This window comes from Brassica napus, chromosome A6 (genome assembly GCF_020379485.1).
Source record: "Brassica napus cultivar Da-Ae chromosome A6, Da-Ae, whole genome shotgun sequence".
Classification (NCBI taxonomy): Eukaryota; Viridiplantae; Streptophyta; class Magnoliopsida; order Brassicales; family Brassicaceae; genus Brassica; species Brassica napus.
The window spans coordinates 23563969-23578422 of NC_063439.1; the positions used below are offsets into that span (position 1 = coordinate 23563969).

Sequence of the window (14454 nt, forward strand, 5' to 3'; positions counted from 1 at the left end):
AAATCTTATCCCCAAAACTTCAATTCTCAACTCTAAACCCTAAACCCTAAAACCTAAACTCTAAACCCTAAACCCTAAATTCTAAACTCTAAACCCCACCCCTTGAGTGCTATTTTTGTGACTTTTGATCTTGAATGCTAGTTTAGGAACAAAAACTTGATTTATTGCTATTTTGGTATTTTTCTATTTCTGATTTTATAATCACATTTAGTACCACTTGGACTTTTTTTTTTTTTTTGAAAAAAGTACCATTTGGACATTCTAACAAGATATTCTCTTAATATATTTTTTTTAAAGAAATGATTTGCGAATTAGACCAAAGATTAAATAAAGACTTGGGGGCCATTTATGTAATCGTTTGGTAGATACAATACAATACAACCACCAAACTAGCAAACCGTTCTTTATTCCAGCAAACAAGGCTGTGAGAGTCAGAGAGATACAAACTGAAAATTACAACTTGGATACAAACTTCTTGAGCTGGTCCAAAGAATCTTTAGCGTGGTCCGGTACAGGTAAACCACTCAAGAGAGTAACACGCGATGTTGATATCATTTTCTTCTTCTCCGTTTCCTTGGTTTTCCATAACCGAACCTCCCATACCTAACATTTATTCGTAAATTTGGAATAAAATATCTTTTTTTTTTAACGAATAAAAATATCTTAAAATAAAGAGTTTCGTACGTTTAGTCAAATGCATGTTAACAAAACATCAAAGTGCCCCACGAACAACTCACTAGTCATTTCATTTCATTATATACACGAAATGACTTACAAAAAATTAACATAACTAGTTTTCTTTCCATTTCATTGTTTCATCAAAAACATATTTCAAATTTTAATAATCAACTGATAAAAAACATAGAGTTGATGAATAATTACTAACTAGTCACCTTTTACCAATCAAAACCCGGAAAAAAAATATCGTATGTTTAATCGTGAATTTATTTTTTATACTTGTGTAAATTTAATAGTGTATATCCCTGACCAAGTTTCTTCTATTAAATTAAAGACTTAACATATCTATATGTCGTTGACAAAGAAAAACATCTAATTAAACAATGATATATGTATAGGTAGCCTACCTGTATATTTTTGCCGACTGAGACGGGAAAAGATTCGGCGAAGACGGATTCACCGAGGGCAGCAGGTCGGACATGGTGAATTGAAAGATGGACACCGGCGACGCGTTTATAACCAGATGCGATTCCGGCGCCGAGACTGGCGAGTCCTTCGGCGATCAGAGCGGATACGCCGCCATGCAAGACTTTGAACGGCTGGCAGCATTTGTCAGTTACGGCGAGGCGGCCGGAGACTCTGGTGGCGGATAGCTCTTCGAACACGAATCCTAAGATGCGAAGCGGATTGTCCGCTGTAAACTCGGCCGATTTTGGATCCATTCTTAGGATTCTAACGATCGATTCTATTCACCAAGTTTTTATTTTTCGATTTCGTTTCTGGTTTTGCTTGTTGCTCATCGTCTTTTATAAGGGTTTATTGGGCCTCTGACAAAGATTATTATTGGGCCTTTAGTACAGATCTTTTAAATGGCGCTGTAAATATCAGAGTTTGGATCTCAATTCTCAAGTAATGTATGTCATCTAACATGATCCCTGTGTTCAACGGGAATATAAAATCCATATTCAAGCATATATATTTGATTATATGTTTTTATTCATATAATAAAAATTACATATCTATAAAATAATGAATTAGTTAGGAATGAGGGCATTAGCATCATAAGACATGGAAGAATCTTGAGATTCAAAATTACGTCTGCAGCAACAAGCACCGCTCTTTGCGCCAAGATCCATCTTTACACAAACCCCTCCTCTGTATCCTTTAGATTTGCAAGCTGAATTGCATACTGATGAGTTTGTACATTCCCCGGGTAGACATGGCACCATCTGTCCTGTTTTATTCATAACCATCACACATTGACATGATTTTAGCTATTGTATAATCAATTTTCTTTTTACATCTTTGTTGAAACTAAAACATCTAAAACATTATACATATTTGTTTGTCATTGCAAATAATTTAATTGTAACAAAATCCTAGCTTCAGTTTTCCAACGAGTTATATATTGTGCTTGAAATGATGTAATTGTAAATAAATAAATGATTACCTGAAATTATAGGCATAAGAAAGAGGGCAGTTACCATCACCAAAGAAAATATAAGAGATGGAAATTTAGTGGTTGACATTATTGATGTTGCTAAAAGATGCTGCAACTCGTTGTTAGAATATACGGATTTCAATCTCACTGGAAATTAAACTAATGAAAATAAAGATCGAAATCAAGCTTAGAAGTTCTTGTATCATATGAAGTTATGAACATGAAAAGTTGAGATATATATGTATATATAAATTAGGTAAATCTCCTAATTAGCTATTTTCTAGATTTTGTTCTCTAAATAGCCTCTAAATGTCAAAGTGACCAAATAAATTTTATTAAATGTTTTTTCTTTAAATATGATATTTATGTCCTCATTTATAATTTTAATTAATTATTTTATTAATATATAAAATAAATAAATATTTAAAACGTGAAAAAATAAAACCAAAAGTAATTTTTTTTGATTTTTTTTTTCAAAAGAAGTTTTCAAATCTTTTTGTTTTTCAAAATATTTTTTAGAAACAATTTTTCTTAAAGAAACTTAGGAAGACCTTCGTGTGTGTATGCTATCTTCCTGAATTAGAATTTTTATTTTTCTGAATTCAGAAATGCCTTCATATCTATGTAAATGAATTTTTGCATGTAATTTGTATGTATATTTAAGAATTTCTTTTAAAATATGTAAATAATCTTCTTAAACTTTATTTATATGCATATTTAGAAAATTATTACTCAATATATAAAATCTTTAAAAAATTTACAAAGGTGCTTTTAAATATGTATTACATTGATTTATATGCATATTTAGCGATTTTTACTGTTTGATAGAAAACATTATTGATTTTCAATATTTTCAATAATAACTTAAAATTTGACATATGATAGATATATAACCTCATTTTCATTTTCTCTGATTTATGGTATGTAAATTCTATAAATTTATATTTGGGCATAAATATTGTACATTTAATGGATCTGTCATATTTGTGATTATTAATAAGTAACATATATGTTTCCATAAGTAATTTAAAAAAAATTATTTGGACAGTGATCTTGGTCAAAAGGTTGATATTAAATTAATTTGTTTATACTAAATAATTTTTATCTAATTTATATATGATCCTATATAAAATCAAATAAAAATTATTCTCAGAAAATGAAATTTAAATGGTAGTAACTAAACTTAAATAAAATCAAATTATAAATTAGTTAAACCAAAATATTTTCTTGTTTAAAAAGAAAATTACAAATATTTATTTATATGATATATTTTCTTAAAATATGAAAATAAATCTAAACAGATAATATCAAAATATAAGCCAGTTTTTAGTTTTTTTATATTAACTAAAATATTATCTTAAAATCAATTGTCTTCTTTTTGATTATTTTATTGTATCTTTGAAATTTTAGCGTTAATGATCTAACATGGACACATTGAGACCATATGACTTTAAATTGGCTGATGAATTTTGAAATAAGAAATACTCCAACTACACTCTATTTTCAATAATATTCTAAATAAGCAAAATTGTACAACTGAAATTCAATGCTTTCAAAAAATTTAAACCACTTACAACCATCCTCCTGTCAAATAAATATGAGAACCGTATGTAAAAGTGCCTTTGTAGAGAACTTTTTACCTTTATCTTTCTTATTTTCTTTTCTTTTCTATTTTTGTTAATTGTTGAGATACTCTCAAAAGCACACTAACGGAGGTGCTCTAACTTGTAAAGCTAAAAGGCTCGGAGACAAGCTAGATGACAAAAGGCAAGGGAGCTTCGGGGAGCGTTAGATATTAAAAATAGTCAGTTATAGTGTATACTAATTTGTTTATTGCCAAAAGGAAAAATCATATACTAATTAATGTTTTCAGCAAATGTATCTACTTTACAGTTAATCTGACTTCTTGTGAATTAACAGGACTTCGTTATCAAAATTTGACTATATAAGGAGCTTCAAATCTCTAATACTACTCCAGATAAAATCGATTCTCAAGGGACCTTACCATAACAAGGAGCTTTAAAAAAAACATAAGTAATGGATAGTCGGAGAATTCAATACGCTATCATTGTGGTTTCTATCATTGTTATTTTTGTGATCACAGGTCAGTCAACTGCGTAAATAAGATTAGTGCTTATAATTATCAGGAACTGACCTACCTTTATTCACAATTAAAGATGAATTTTGGAAAAATATTACGAATGTTCCTTCTCTCTCCACACATACATGAAACAACAAGACCGTTCTTGTCATGTTATTATTTAAATATAATTCTAAAGTTTATAGTATAAAATTAAACTATATTAATAGCATTGGTTTATGGTTTTACTATGTGCTTGTTTTTGGGTTATAAACATAATATAATAATACAGGATCAGAAGAAAGATCAGAGATATACGATCCCAAGTGTCCGGGTGTATGTTCACCTGGAATTGTACCAGACTGCAAAACACTGTGCACTGGCTTAGGGTTTCATGCAGGCTACTGTAAAGGATTAACGTGTTGCTGTAAACCAAAATTCTCTAACCCCTCAAGTAGCTAGCTAGCCCTCATCCATAATTGTATTTTTTTTTTGTTAATCAGATTGCTATCTTATATAATAAAATAAACTCTATGAAGTATTTCAACTTTTATATATAAAAACAAATACTCAATCAAAACATCGGGCTGAATCAAATTAATATATTGAGAGTTACACAGCGCTGTATGAATCAAATCATAAATGAGAAGATCATGCATACACCAATAAGGAGAATATATGAGGGAGTGATTATTGTGATTGAGTAAATCATATGAGTTATGATTGATACTCTTGCCTTTGATAATACGTTACATGACAAAAATGAGGTGCATCCGATTCATACATGGTAAGAAATAGTCAAAGTTACCGTATTCGAAGTCATTTAGCAAAATTTGACTCATTTAACAAATTTGACTCATTTATTGGAGATAATGACGACTCATATATCAAAATATGACTATATTAGGAGGTTCAAAACACTAGAACTACTTCAAAAAACACACCCAAGTAAAAAACGATTCACAAGAGATCTTACCCATATCACAGAATTTTTTTTAAAAACACAATAATGAATAGTCGGAGATCTCCATACGCTATCATTGCGGTTTCTATCATTGTTATGTTATTTACCACAGGTCAGTCAACTACGCAAAATAAGATTTTTTTTTTGATAAAACGTAAAATAATTAAGATTAATGCTTACGATTATCAGGAATTAAGGTTATGAATGTTGGCTCATGATTTTTTACAGGATCAGAAGCAAGAGCAGAGATATATGATCCAAAGTGCCCGGGTGTATGTTCACCTGTAGCTGTACCAGACTGCAAAACACTCTGCGCTAACTTAGGGTTTCCTGGAAGCTACTGTAAAGGATTAACGTGTTGCTGTAAACCAAAATCCTCTAAACCCCCTCTTTCATAATTGTACCTTTTTTTTTTGGTTTATCACGATTGCTATTTTTCTTTTTGTATTAACACTATCATGATTGATATTCTTATTCAATAAAATAAACTATTAAATATTTTAACTTTTATGTCAAAATACAAATATTCGATTGAGAGTTTCGGCTCAAATAGGACAATGGCTATTTTCCAATTTGTTTTCATTTAATTTCACATATAAATTGCTTTTAATAAAAATATCATTATATAAAATAATTCGAATTTCAAAAATATCATTAAATAAAAGAATTCGAATTTCAAAAACAAAATACAGAATTGACTAATAAATATTGATATTCTTATATATATTAATTATTTTAAAATTTAATATAAAAATATTTAAAATACTCAAAAATATACGGAATTGTCTAATTTTTTGAAAAATAGTTAAAAGTAAATATCTGAAAATATCCAAAAATACTCAAAACACTAGAATACCTCAAATACCTACTGATTTTCCACCTAAATATGTAAACTGAACCAATTTTATGTTTTATTTTAGTTATTTAGTATACATTATTCAAATTTATATGTTAAATATTATTATTTTTGAACTTAATGTATAATAAAAAAATTAATTTGTTAGATAATTTAAATAGATATCCGAATCCAAACTGAAATTTATAAATATCCGACCGAAACTTAAATCTTTATTCCCAAAAATCCAAAACTGAATATACGTGTACCGAAACCCAAACGGATATCGGTGCCCACCCTTAGTCGGAACAATGCAACATTTTATTTTTTCCTTCAAAATATAAAATACTATGTTATTTTTCCGTGCTCATGCACATGTATTAATATTTACAAAGTAATTAAATCATAGTAATTGATTTACGTCATATTTCAATTTAAATGATTTTGTAGTTTATATATATATATATATATATGATTATATTAACTAATATTATCTTGTTTTTTAAATCAGATATGTTATTTTTTGTATTGATATTTGGTTGGTTCAGTTATCATTTGATTATATTAGGTTATATATGGAAGTTTCAGTTAAGAAAATTTTCTAAAAATATTTGTGATATTCTAACTTTTCTAAAACGTGTATGCACCTTTTTTATTAATTTGTTTTTAAAAAACGTTTTTTTTTCCTTTTTATTAAACGTTTTTAATAATTCTTTTTTTTTAATTTTAACGTTTTCACAGCGTATGTAAAAAATTAAAAATAAAACTTTGAAAAACGTTTTTAATAAAAATAAAACTTTTAAAACGTTTTTAATAAAAATAAAATTTTAAATTTTTTATAGAAATAAAAGAAAACTTTATAAAAATGCTATAAGGACACAATTAGCATAAATAACATTTTGTTAATTAGATATAAATTTTATTTATAACTAATTGGTTATAAATAACATTTTGCTCTAAGTACAAAATTTTATTTTATTATTTAGATAAAAATAAAATATACATTTTGTAACACTTACACACAAATAAACAATAAAAAATTAAGGGAAAATAATAGCTTAATTCACACTGTCACGATTCTCTTTGTGAAGCAAAGAAATAAGCGGCGACGCTTAACGCGGCAGGAATGAAAGCGACACCTTTGAAAGTATCGAACTCATCATCGCCTTCGCCCGTGAAGTTCGTGAAGTTAAAGAAGACCACAACAAGCAACGACACGATCGGCCACGTAACGACGCTGATCACATTCGACAACACGCTCGAGGCAGAGAACTGGAGAAGACGAGTCCCACGATCCCGACCCAGTATAACTGCCACGAAACGGCTTGGCCCACTATAACGATCACGTATGCACCTTTCCCTTTAGGGAAACCAGTCATCTCTCTCTCCAAACCATGTTGCTCGCCGGTGATGAGAAGAGTCAGAAGACCCACCGTGGTTTGAAAGTTAATGAAAGTTTGTGTTAAAAAAAAAAAGAGTGAAATGCTATTTTCATATTCTTATAATTATGTAAAAGAGTCAGTGAATAAAAAAAAAAAATAATAATTATGTAAAGGAGCCAAAAACATTTCAGCTCTGAACTCGTTTAACCGAGGACCAACTCTGCTTTCTTCTACAATAATATGATCGAGAAAAACCAAGTTATTTATTCACATATATATATATATATATATATATACAAAATATATTAGTTAACATGTCAATCTAATTGGTCTAATGGTTACAGATTTGCACATTCGTCAATCGAACTAAAGTACAAGTCACTAAAATACTAGTTTTATAAGTATTTACTATATTTTAATATAGAATACAATATATGTATATATATATGCATATATAATATAATAGAGTAAATAAAAGTTTATGTGGTCTGGTGGTGATAATGTTTTCACCCTTCATGTCTAACCCGGTTTTGAAGTGAGATTGATGACATTTTACCTTATATTATAAAGGTGATACTTGTTTTTTTGGATATTAGGGTACCTGTTCGGTTCTCGGTTCGGTTCCGGTTCTAGTTCGGTTATTCGGATATAGAAATATAGGAACTATTCGGATATTTTAGGATTTTGGTGCAGTTTCGGTCTCAAATAATTCGGTTCGGTTCCGGTTTTTTTACCCAGGACTAGCTCGATGTTTACAGTGCCATGTTTGGACAGGGTACACTTATGCGCCGATTGAAGAAAACATATTCCCTCGCCTTATAGTCATTGTATGTACAAGACTCTTTATGTTTACAAAAAAAAAAAAAACTCTTCATGTACATGCATCAGCTGTACAAAAGAGCTTTAAGTTTTAGTTCGATAGGACTATTATAATTTTACTAATTTTCCTTTTCTCCTTATATATGAGATATACATTTTAGATAACGTGAAAATGTCATTGGATGAATATTCTATTTTATAAGATCTGACTAAGATGAGATCATATGTTAAAATATTAAAAGGTTCATAGTATATTAGGTCTACAGATTTATAGTACGAAAGTCAAAGGTCTTGTATAGTAATTCATTTGTTTGCAAAAAAATAATTATATACTAATTTATTTTTCTACTAAAATGTATAGGTTTGAATCTGACATGTAATAAATAAATATGACTAATATTTCACAAGTGGACCTATATAAGGAGCTTCAAATATCTTGAAATACTCCAGAAGATCCAATAAAAAAACATTCTCAAGATTTTACAGATACCATAGAAATAATTTATCGAGGAAAACAAAACATGGGTGTTTGGAGATCTCCATATGCTTTCATTGCAGTTTCTGTCATAGTAATGTTCCTTATCATAGGTACAACTGATACCAAATTATATTCATGCTTAGATATATTTATCAGGATATGAAGATACCAAATTATATTCTTGCTCCTGTAATTTTTTTAGTTATAGATTTCAGAAGTTTAATAAGAATGCAGTTAAAGTAACCGCATATATAAAAAAAAATGTATACTCGGGTTTTGGGTTACTAACATAAAAAAAATATTTACAGGGTCAGAAGCAACGTCAGGGTTAAATGATGAATGTCCAGGGGTATGTCATTCCGATATTGTACCAAACTGCGATACACTCTGCATTAGCTTAGGGTTTACTGGAGGCTTCTGTAAAGGATTAACGTGTTGCTGCAATCCCAAATCCCCTAAAACCCTAAATATACTTCCTCCTTAATTTTATTGTTTGTTAATCTTAATTATGAAATAAAAACTAATAAAGCTCAAAAGTTTGACTAAGACTAATCTACTTTCCATTTTATTTCTTCGTTGCATTCACATAATGAAATTGATATATAAATAATTCATATTGAACCAAAGAGTCATTTCTACATATATAGTACATTCTAGTTGGTTCCGTTTATACTTTTTGATTTTGGAACAGAGTTAATCACAACATCACATAGATACCCACAATCTTTCGAAGAAGAAAATTTGTTACCTTCGAAATTTAATTACTCATCTATTTTACATTTGGTCAAGCATTAGAAAAGAGTATAGCATTTAATGAAATTGATTTAAAAATTTCATAAAAAAAATTATTTCATACTTTTCATATTAGATTGTATCTATTCTTCTAAATTGAAATGTAACTATATTTTATTCTAAAATGATTTTATTTCATAAGGTGTATTTGTTTGTTTTATTATCTTGTATAATATATTTTGTAAAATTATATAATTCAATATATGTTATTTGAAAACAAATAGGAAATTTTTTTATTTGGGTTGCATAAGTGAACATAACCAATAATTTTTTGAAAGCTCATGCACACATATCAACATTTACAAGAAAATCATACAAGTTATTAATATTTCGTTTTCAACTGTTCATGAGTTTAAAATCATTTGTAATTTACATTAACAAAATAATTGAAGATTATTCTAAATAATAATATATCTTAATTATATCTCTAATTTTAACTTATAAGTATAAAATAATTGAACATTATTCTAAATTATAATATGTTTTATCTTAATTAGATCTCTAATTTGTTTTCAAGAATTTGCATTGTTTGTGTATATTGGTTTGCATATATTTATATCAAAAAGAACCACGCTTTTTTTTTAAAAAAAAATTAGGCTAAATATATGCATATTGCTTTTTATTTATTAATGAAAATCCTTTATCAAAAAAGATTTCTTCTTATTATGTTTTGTTTGGTTTTTATCTTCTTATATAAAAAATATTTTTATAATTTTGTATGATTAATATATATTATTTTGAAAGATAATGGAAAAACTAAAATTGTGTTCAATAAATTGTGTTCAATATGAATTTTCATAAGAAAACCTTATTATTAATATTTTAAAATTTCACATGATAGAAATATTTTTAAAGTAACTAAATCGTAATATTTTGTTATTTTGGTTTCATTTGCTTATAGATGCTAAGCCATTTTGTAATTTATATTCATTAAAAAAATATTTTGAATAATATTAAATATAAGGATTTGGATTGATTAAGTTCTTATATTTCAGGTATATTTGATTGCATTAATTTTTAAATTGACTCATAATTGGTTTCTGCCAGTACAACATTTTTGTATATTTTCAGTCTCACATTTTGGATAATATATTTGGTTTTAAATTAATCATAATATATAAATATTGTAAAATATAATTTAGATAATATGTTTATTAAAATAGTCTTATATTTATTTCCTTTCCTAAAAAGTTGATCAAAAATATATTTATAGTAAAAAATAAAAAGTAAACACCTAAATTATTTTGTTTTGTGATTGTTGAACTGTAGCTATATATATATATATATATATATATATCAATTTATTTATAACATATCACTGATATTAGGTCATATATTCAAATATAAATAAATAACGGTCTTACTATATTAGGTATAAAGATTTGGAAATTTATAAGTCAAATTTATTCAATACTAATTCATTTGCTTGCCTAAAAAAGGTCAAATACTAATTCATTTTTCCACCAAAAGTTATAGGTTTGAATCTGACCTGTAATAAATAAATTTGACTAAGATTTCATAAGTGATCCTATATAAGGAGCTTCAAATATCTAGGATACTCCAGAGATCCAAATAAAAAAACATTTACAAGATTTTACAGATACCATAGAAATAACTTATTGAAAAAGCAAACCATGGATGTTCGGAGATATCCATATGCATTCATTGCAGTTTCTGTAATAGTCATGTTCTTGATCACAGGGCGGTTAACTAAAACAAAATAATATTGATCATGCTTATAATTATCAGGATATGACGATTATTCACAATTAAAGTTCTAAATTTCTAAAAGTTTTAAAGCATTCTTTTTTTTTTTATAAAGCATTGATATAATGTTTACTTGGTTTTGGGTTATTAACATAAAAATATTTTACAGGAACGGAAGCAAGAGCAAACTTAAATGATGATGTTTGTCCAGGGTTATGTTTTGCTGGAGCTGACCCAGACTGCAATACACTCTGCCGTAACACGGGGTATCCTGGAGGCTACTGTTATAAGGGAGTAACCTGTTGCTGCAATCCTAAATCCTCTAAAGCCCTTAATATTCTTCCTCCTTAATTTTATTGTTTGTCAATCTCAATTAATTGATATTTTATATTATGAAATAAACACTAATACAGCTCTAAAGTACTGTACCTTCCATTTTGTTTCTTCCTTGCGTTCGCATAAGCATAATGAAACTGATATAAAAACATAGTTCATATCAAACAAAAAAGACATTTTCACATAGTATATTCCAGATTATTGTTCTGTTTTTATTTCTTGGTTTGTAACACAGAGTTAATCACAACGTCAAAGATAACCACAATCTCTAAAAGTAGAAAACTTGTTCTAGCATTACTAGTAGTAGTAGAAAGAAGAGTACATCAAAGACGACGCAGAGAAACTCTTGCTACTGTTTCTCAAATACTTAGCCGTTTGCTGCACAACAGAGGAAGGTGAAGAATCATCTATTCGTTCTCCTCCATTGTTGTTACAGCTTCCCGAGCAACCATTATTTTCAACACCTTTCGTTGACTCCTCTCTTTCTTGACGTATCTCACTAAGCATAGCAGCCACATCTCTCATTGTGGGCCTGTCTTCGGGCATTGTGTTAACGCAGAGAAGCGCAACTCCTAGCGTCTGCATCATCTCTTGGACGTCACACTCTGGTCTTGCTAGCAATCCTTTGTCGATTACTTGTATATCTCTCATCTTCTTGACCCAGTCTACTATGTGTAGTCCGTCTTGTATCGTTGGATCGATCGGTTGCTTCCCCGTTAGTACCTCTAGGACCACAACTCCGTAGCTATACACGTTACTTTTCTCTCCTATCTTCAATGAATATCCGTATTCTGCATAGTATAAGTATTAGAAGACTGTGTCATGTATGTCCGATTGATATATGTTGCTAGGAGTGTTATACAAATCGGTTTAGATCGTAGAGGGTAAATCGAACGTAAACGAGATGATTTTCCTTTAAACGTTTAAAAAAAATCAATCTAGGCATTCAAAAAATCGGTCTGCCAATACTATTAGCTATTTTCTGAACTTTGGTTGCTAGTAACCAGAGACCGACATATAAACCAAACAATAAACCGGAATGTCTTCCAATACTGACTACTTTTATAGTAATCTATATTATTATTTGCGAAGTAAATTTTTGGAATCGAGCTTTCACGTTAAAAGTTAGAGTGGTTAATATCGTGTATACCCTTAATGAATAAAATCTCTAAATTAACTAAAATATAAAAACAAATTTAAAATTATTTGGTTAGATAAGTTATTATTAATAATAAAAAAACTTATCCAAAATCTGAAAGATATATTTTAAAATAAAAGATAATTCCTATATATTTTGTGTTGTTATCCGAAAACATATTTTAATAAAAAATTTAAATACTAAAAATTTAAAACTAAAAACACACAGAAAACATATAAATTTTTGGAATCGAGCTTTCACGGTAAAAGTTAGAGTGGTTAATATCGTGTATACCCTTAATGAATAAAATCTCTAAATTAACTAAAATATAAAAACGAATTTAAAATTATTTGGTTAGATAAGTTATTATTAATAATAAAAAAACTTATCCAAAATCTGAAAGATATATTTTAAAATAAAAGATAATTCCTATATATTTTGTGTTGTTATCCGAAAACATATTTTAATAAAAAATTTAAATACTAAAAATTTAAAACTAAAAACACACAGAAAACATATAACCTAATATTATTCAAAAAATATTAATCATATTTTATACTCAATTATTAATTTTAATAGATAATTTTAGATAATTTTTATTACATGTCAATATAAAACAAATTTAGTTGAGGGGTTTTAACGTTAAAACCCCATAAATCTTCTATCTTTTACTTTATTATATTAAAATAAATATAAATTCATGTATATAGTTTTATGTATATATAAATATTTTGAGGATTATTTTACATAATTATAGATATTTTATTAAAATAAAAAACTTTAGCGTATATAGATAATTTAATGTTAGATTAGTTATTAAATATTTAAAAAGCATGAAAATAACTTATTCAAAATTTTTGAATTGATAATATATTTTTTTACAAAATTTTATAAAATTATTAAGCCCGCAAGTGCGGGCAAAACACCTAGTAATGTAGTACATATGATAAAAAAAATGTGGAGAGTACCTGGAGCTATGTAACCATAGGAACCAGCAATGGTTTTGGAAGAACGAGCAAAGTCACCATCATCAACAAGCTTAGCAGGACCAAAATCTCAAATATAGGGCTCAAAATCTGGGCCAATGAGAATATTATTAGCCTTGATGTCTCTATGAACAATGGGAGGAACACAGTCATGATGCAAGTAAGCTAAACCCTGAGCTGCACCAAGTATAATCCTGTACTTAACCTCCCATCCTAAGCTACATTCACCACTCCCCTCGTGAAGAAAACTTCCCAAACTCCCATTCGACATATAATCATACATAAGAAGCCTCGTGTTCTTCTTGTTCCAACAACATCCCAAGAACCGTACAATGTTCTTGTGTCTGATGGAACCAAGTGTCTTGACTTCACTGGCCAGAGCTTTTTCACTGCGATGACTTATTGGTTAGCCATCTCTGCTCTGTACATGAGTACATGTTCAACCGTGAAGTTGAGTTTCTGAAAAGGTGTGAAATTGCCATGTCCATAGGTTTTCTCCCTTCGCTGAATCGTTGTCGTCTTGAATCATTTGCCTTGCCCTTAAAACCGCTAACACGCCTAATACCGCTAGAACCGCTGTCAAACTGATTAGCAATCCAATGGCTATCTTGAGTACAGTGCACAAAATCTTCACCAGGCTGTGTGCTTAGCCGTGTACCATTACTGAATAAACAAGACCTGAAGCCTTTGGAACAGAGTCCATTATGTCCTTCCATCTCTTCTTCTATCCTTTGTCTGAACACTTTACTGTCTGGAAGAAAACCTGAGAATCTATTGTGAGAGATGTTCAAAGAAACCAAGTTTTTAAGACCGGACAG

General features: G+C 28.6%; 4 protein-coding genes across 4 annotated transcripts; 1 reads left to right on the plus strand and 3 right to left on the minus strand.

Moving 5' to 3' along the window:
• Positions 1-314: 314 nt before the first annotated feature.
• On the minus strand, positions 315-1577 carry LOC106411331 (1,4-dihydroxy-2-naphthoyl-CoA thioesterase 2-like). Its single transcript, XM_013852076.3, has 2 exons — positions 1086-1577; positions 315-603 (listed from the first exon to the last, which is right to left on the minus strand). The coding sequence occupies exons 1-2, from the start codon at positions 1398-1400 to the stop codon at positions 454-456; spliced, it is 465 nt and encodes a 154-aa protein (XP_013707530.2). The 5' UTR covers positions 1401-1577; the 3' UTR covers positions 315-453.
• Positions 1578-1640: 63 nt separating this feature from the next.
• Positions 1641-2342, minus strand: LOC106352263 (putative defensin-like protein 83). Its single transcript, XM_013791923.3, has 2 exons — positions 2129-2342; positions 1641-1912 (listed from the first exon to the last, which is right to left on the minus strand). The coding sequence occupies exons 1-2, from the start codon at positions 2205-2207 to the stop codon at positions 1713-1715; spliced, it is 279 nt and encodes a 92-aa protein (XP_013647377.1). The 5' UTR covers positions 2208-2342; the 3' UTR covers positions 1641-1712.
• Positions 2343-7948: 5606 nt separating this feature from the next.
• On the plus strand, positions 7949-9223 carry LOC111200013 (putative defensin-like protein 80). The gene is made up of 2 exons (XM_022690700.2): positions 7949-8787; positions 8986-9223. Exons 1-2 carry the CDS (start codon positions 8721-8723, stop codon positions 9159-9161), a joined length of 243 nt encoding a protein of 80 aa, XP_022546421.1. The 5' UTR covers positions 7949-8720; the 3' UTR covers positions 9162-9223.
• A 2586-nt stretch (positions 9224-11809) lies between these two features.
• Positions 11810-14352, minus strand: LOC106350768 (LRR receptor-like serine/threonine-protein kinase RGI2). The gene is made up of 4 exons (XM_048781674.1): positions 14072-14352; positions 13752-13980; positions 13619-13688; positions 11810-12303 (listed from the first exon to the last, which is right to left on the minus strand). The coding sequence occupies exons 1-4, from the start codon at positions 14350-14352 to the stop codon at positions 11810-11812; spliced, it is 1074 nt and encodes a 357-aa protein (XP_048637631.1).
• Positions 14353-14454: the final 102 nt, after the last annotated feature.

Coding starts and splice junctions, on each gene's coding strand:
- LOC106411331 (XM_013852076.3), bottom strand. CDS start 1,400: ATGGATCCAAAATCGGCCGAGTTTACAGCGGACAATCCGCTTCGCATC. Junction 604..1,085: donor CAGTCGGCAAAAATATACAG/GTAGGCTACCTA, acceptor AATAAATGTTAG/GTATGGGAGGTTCGGTTATG.
- LOC106350768 (XM_048781674.1), bottom strand. CDS start 14,352: ATGGAAGGACATAATGGACTCTGTTCCAAAGGCTTCAGGTCTTGTTTA. Junction 13,689..13,751: donor TTGTTCATAGAGACATCAAG/GCTAATAATATT, acceptor GGTCCTGCTAAG/CTTGTTGATGATGGTGACTT. Junction 12,304..13,618: donor CTATGGTTACATAGCTCCAG/GTACTCTCCACA, acceptor TATACTATGCAG/AATACGGATATTCATTGAAG.
- LOC111200013 (XM_022690700.2), top strand. CDS start 8,721: ATGGGTGTTTGGAGATCTCCATATGCTTTCATTGCAGTTTCTGTCATA. Junction 8,788..8,985: donor AGTAATGTTCCTTATCATAG/GTACAACTGATA, acceptor AAATATTTACAG/GGTCAGAAGCAACGTCAGGG.
- LOC106352263 (XM_013791923.3), bottom strand. CDS start 2,207: ATGTCAACCACTAAATTTCCATCTCTTATATTTTCTTTGGTGATGGTA. Junction 1,913..2,128: donor TCTTATGCCTATAATTTCAG/GTAATCATTTAT, acceptor TGAATAAAACAG/GACAGATGGTGCCATGTCTA.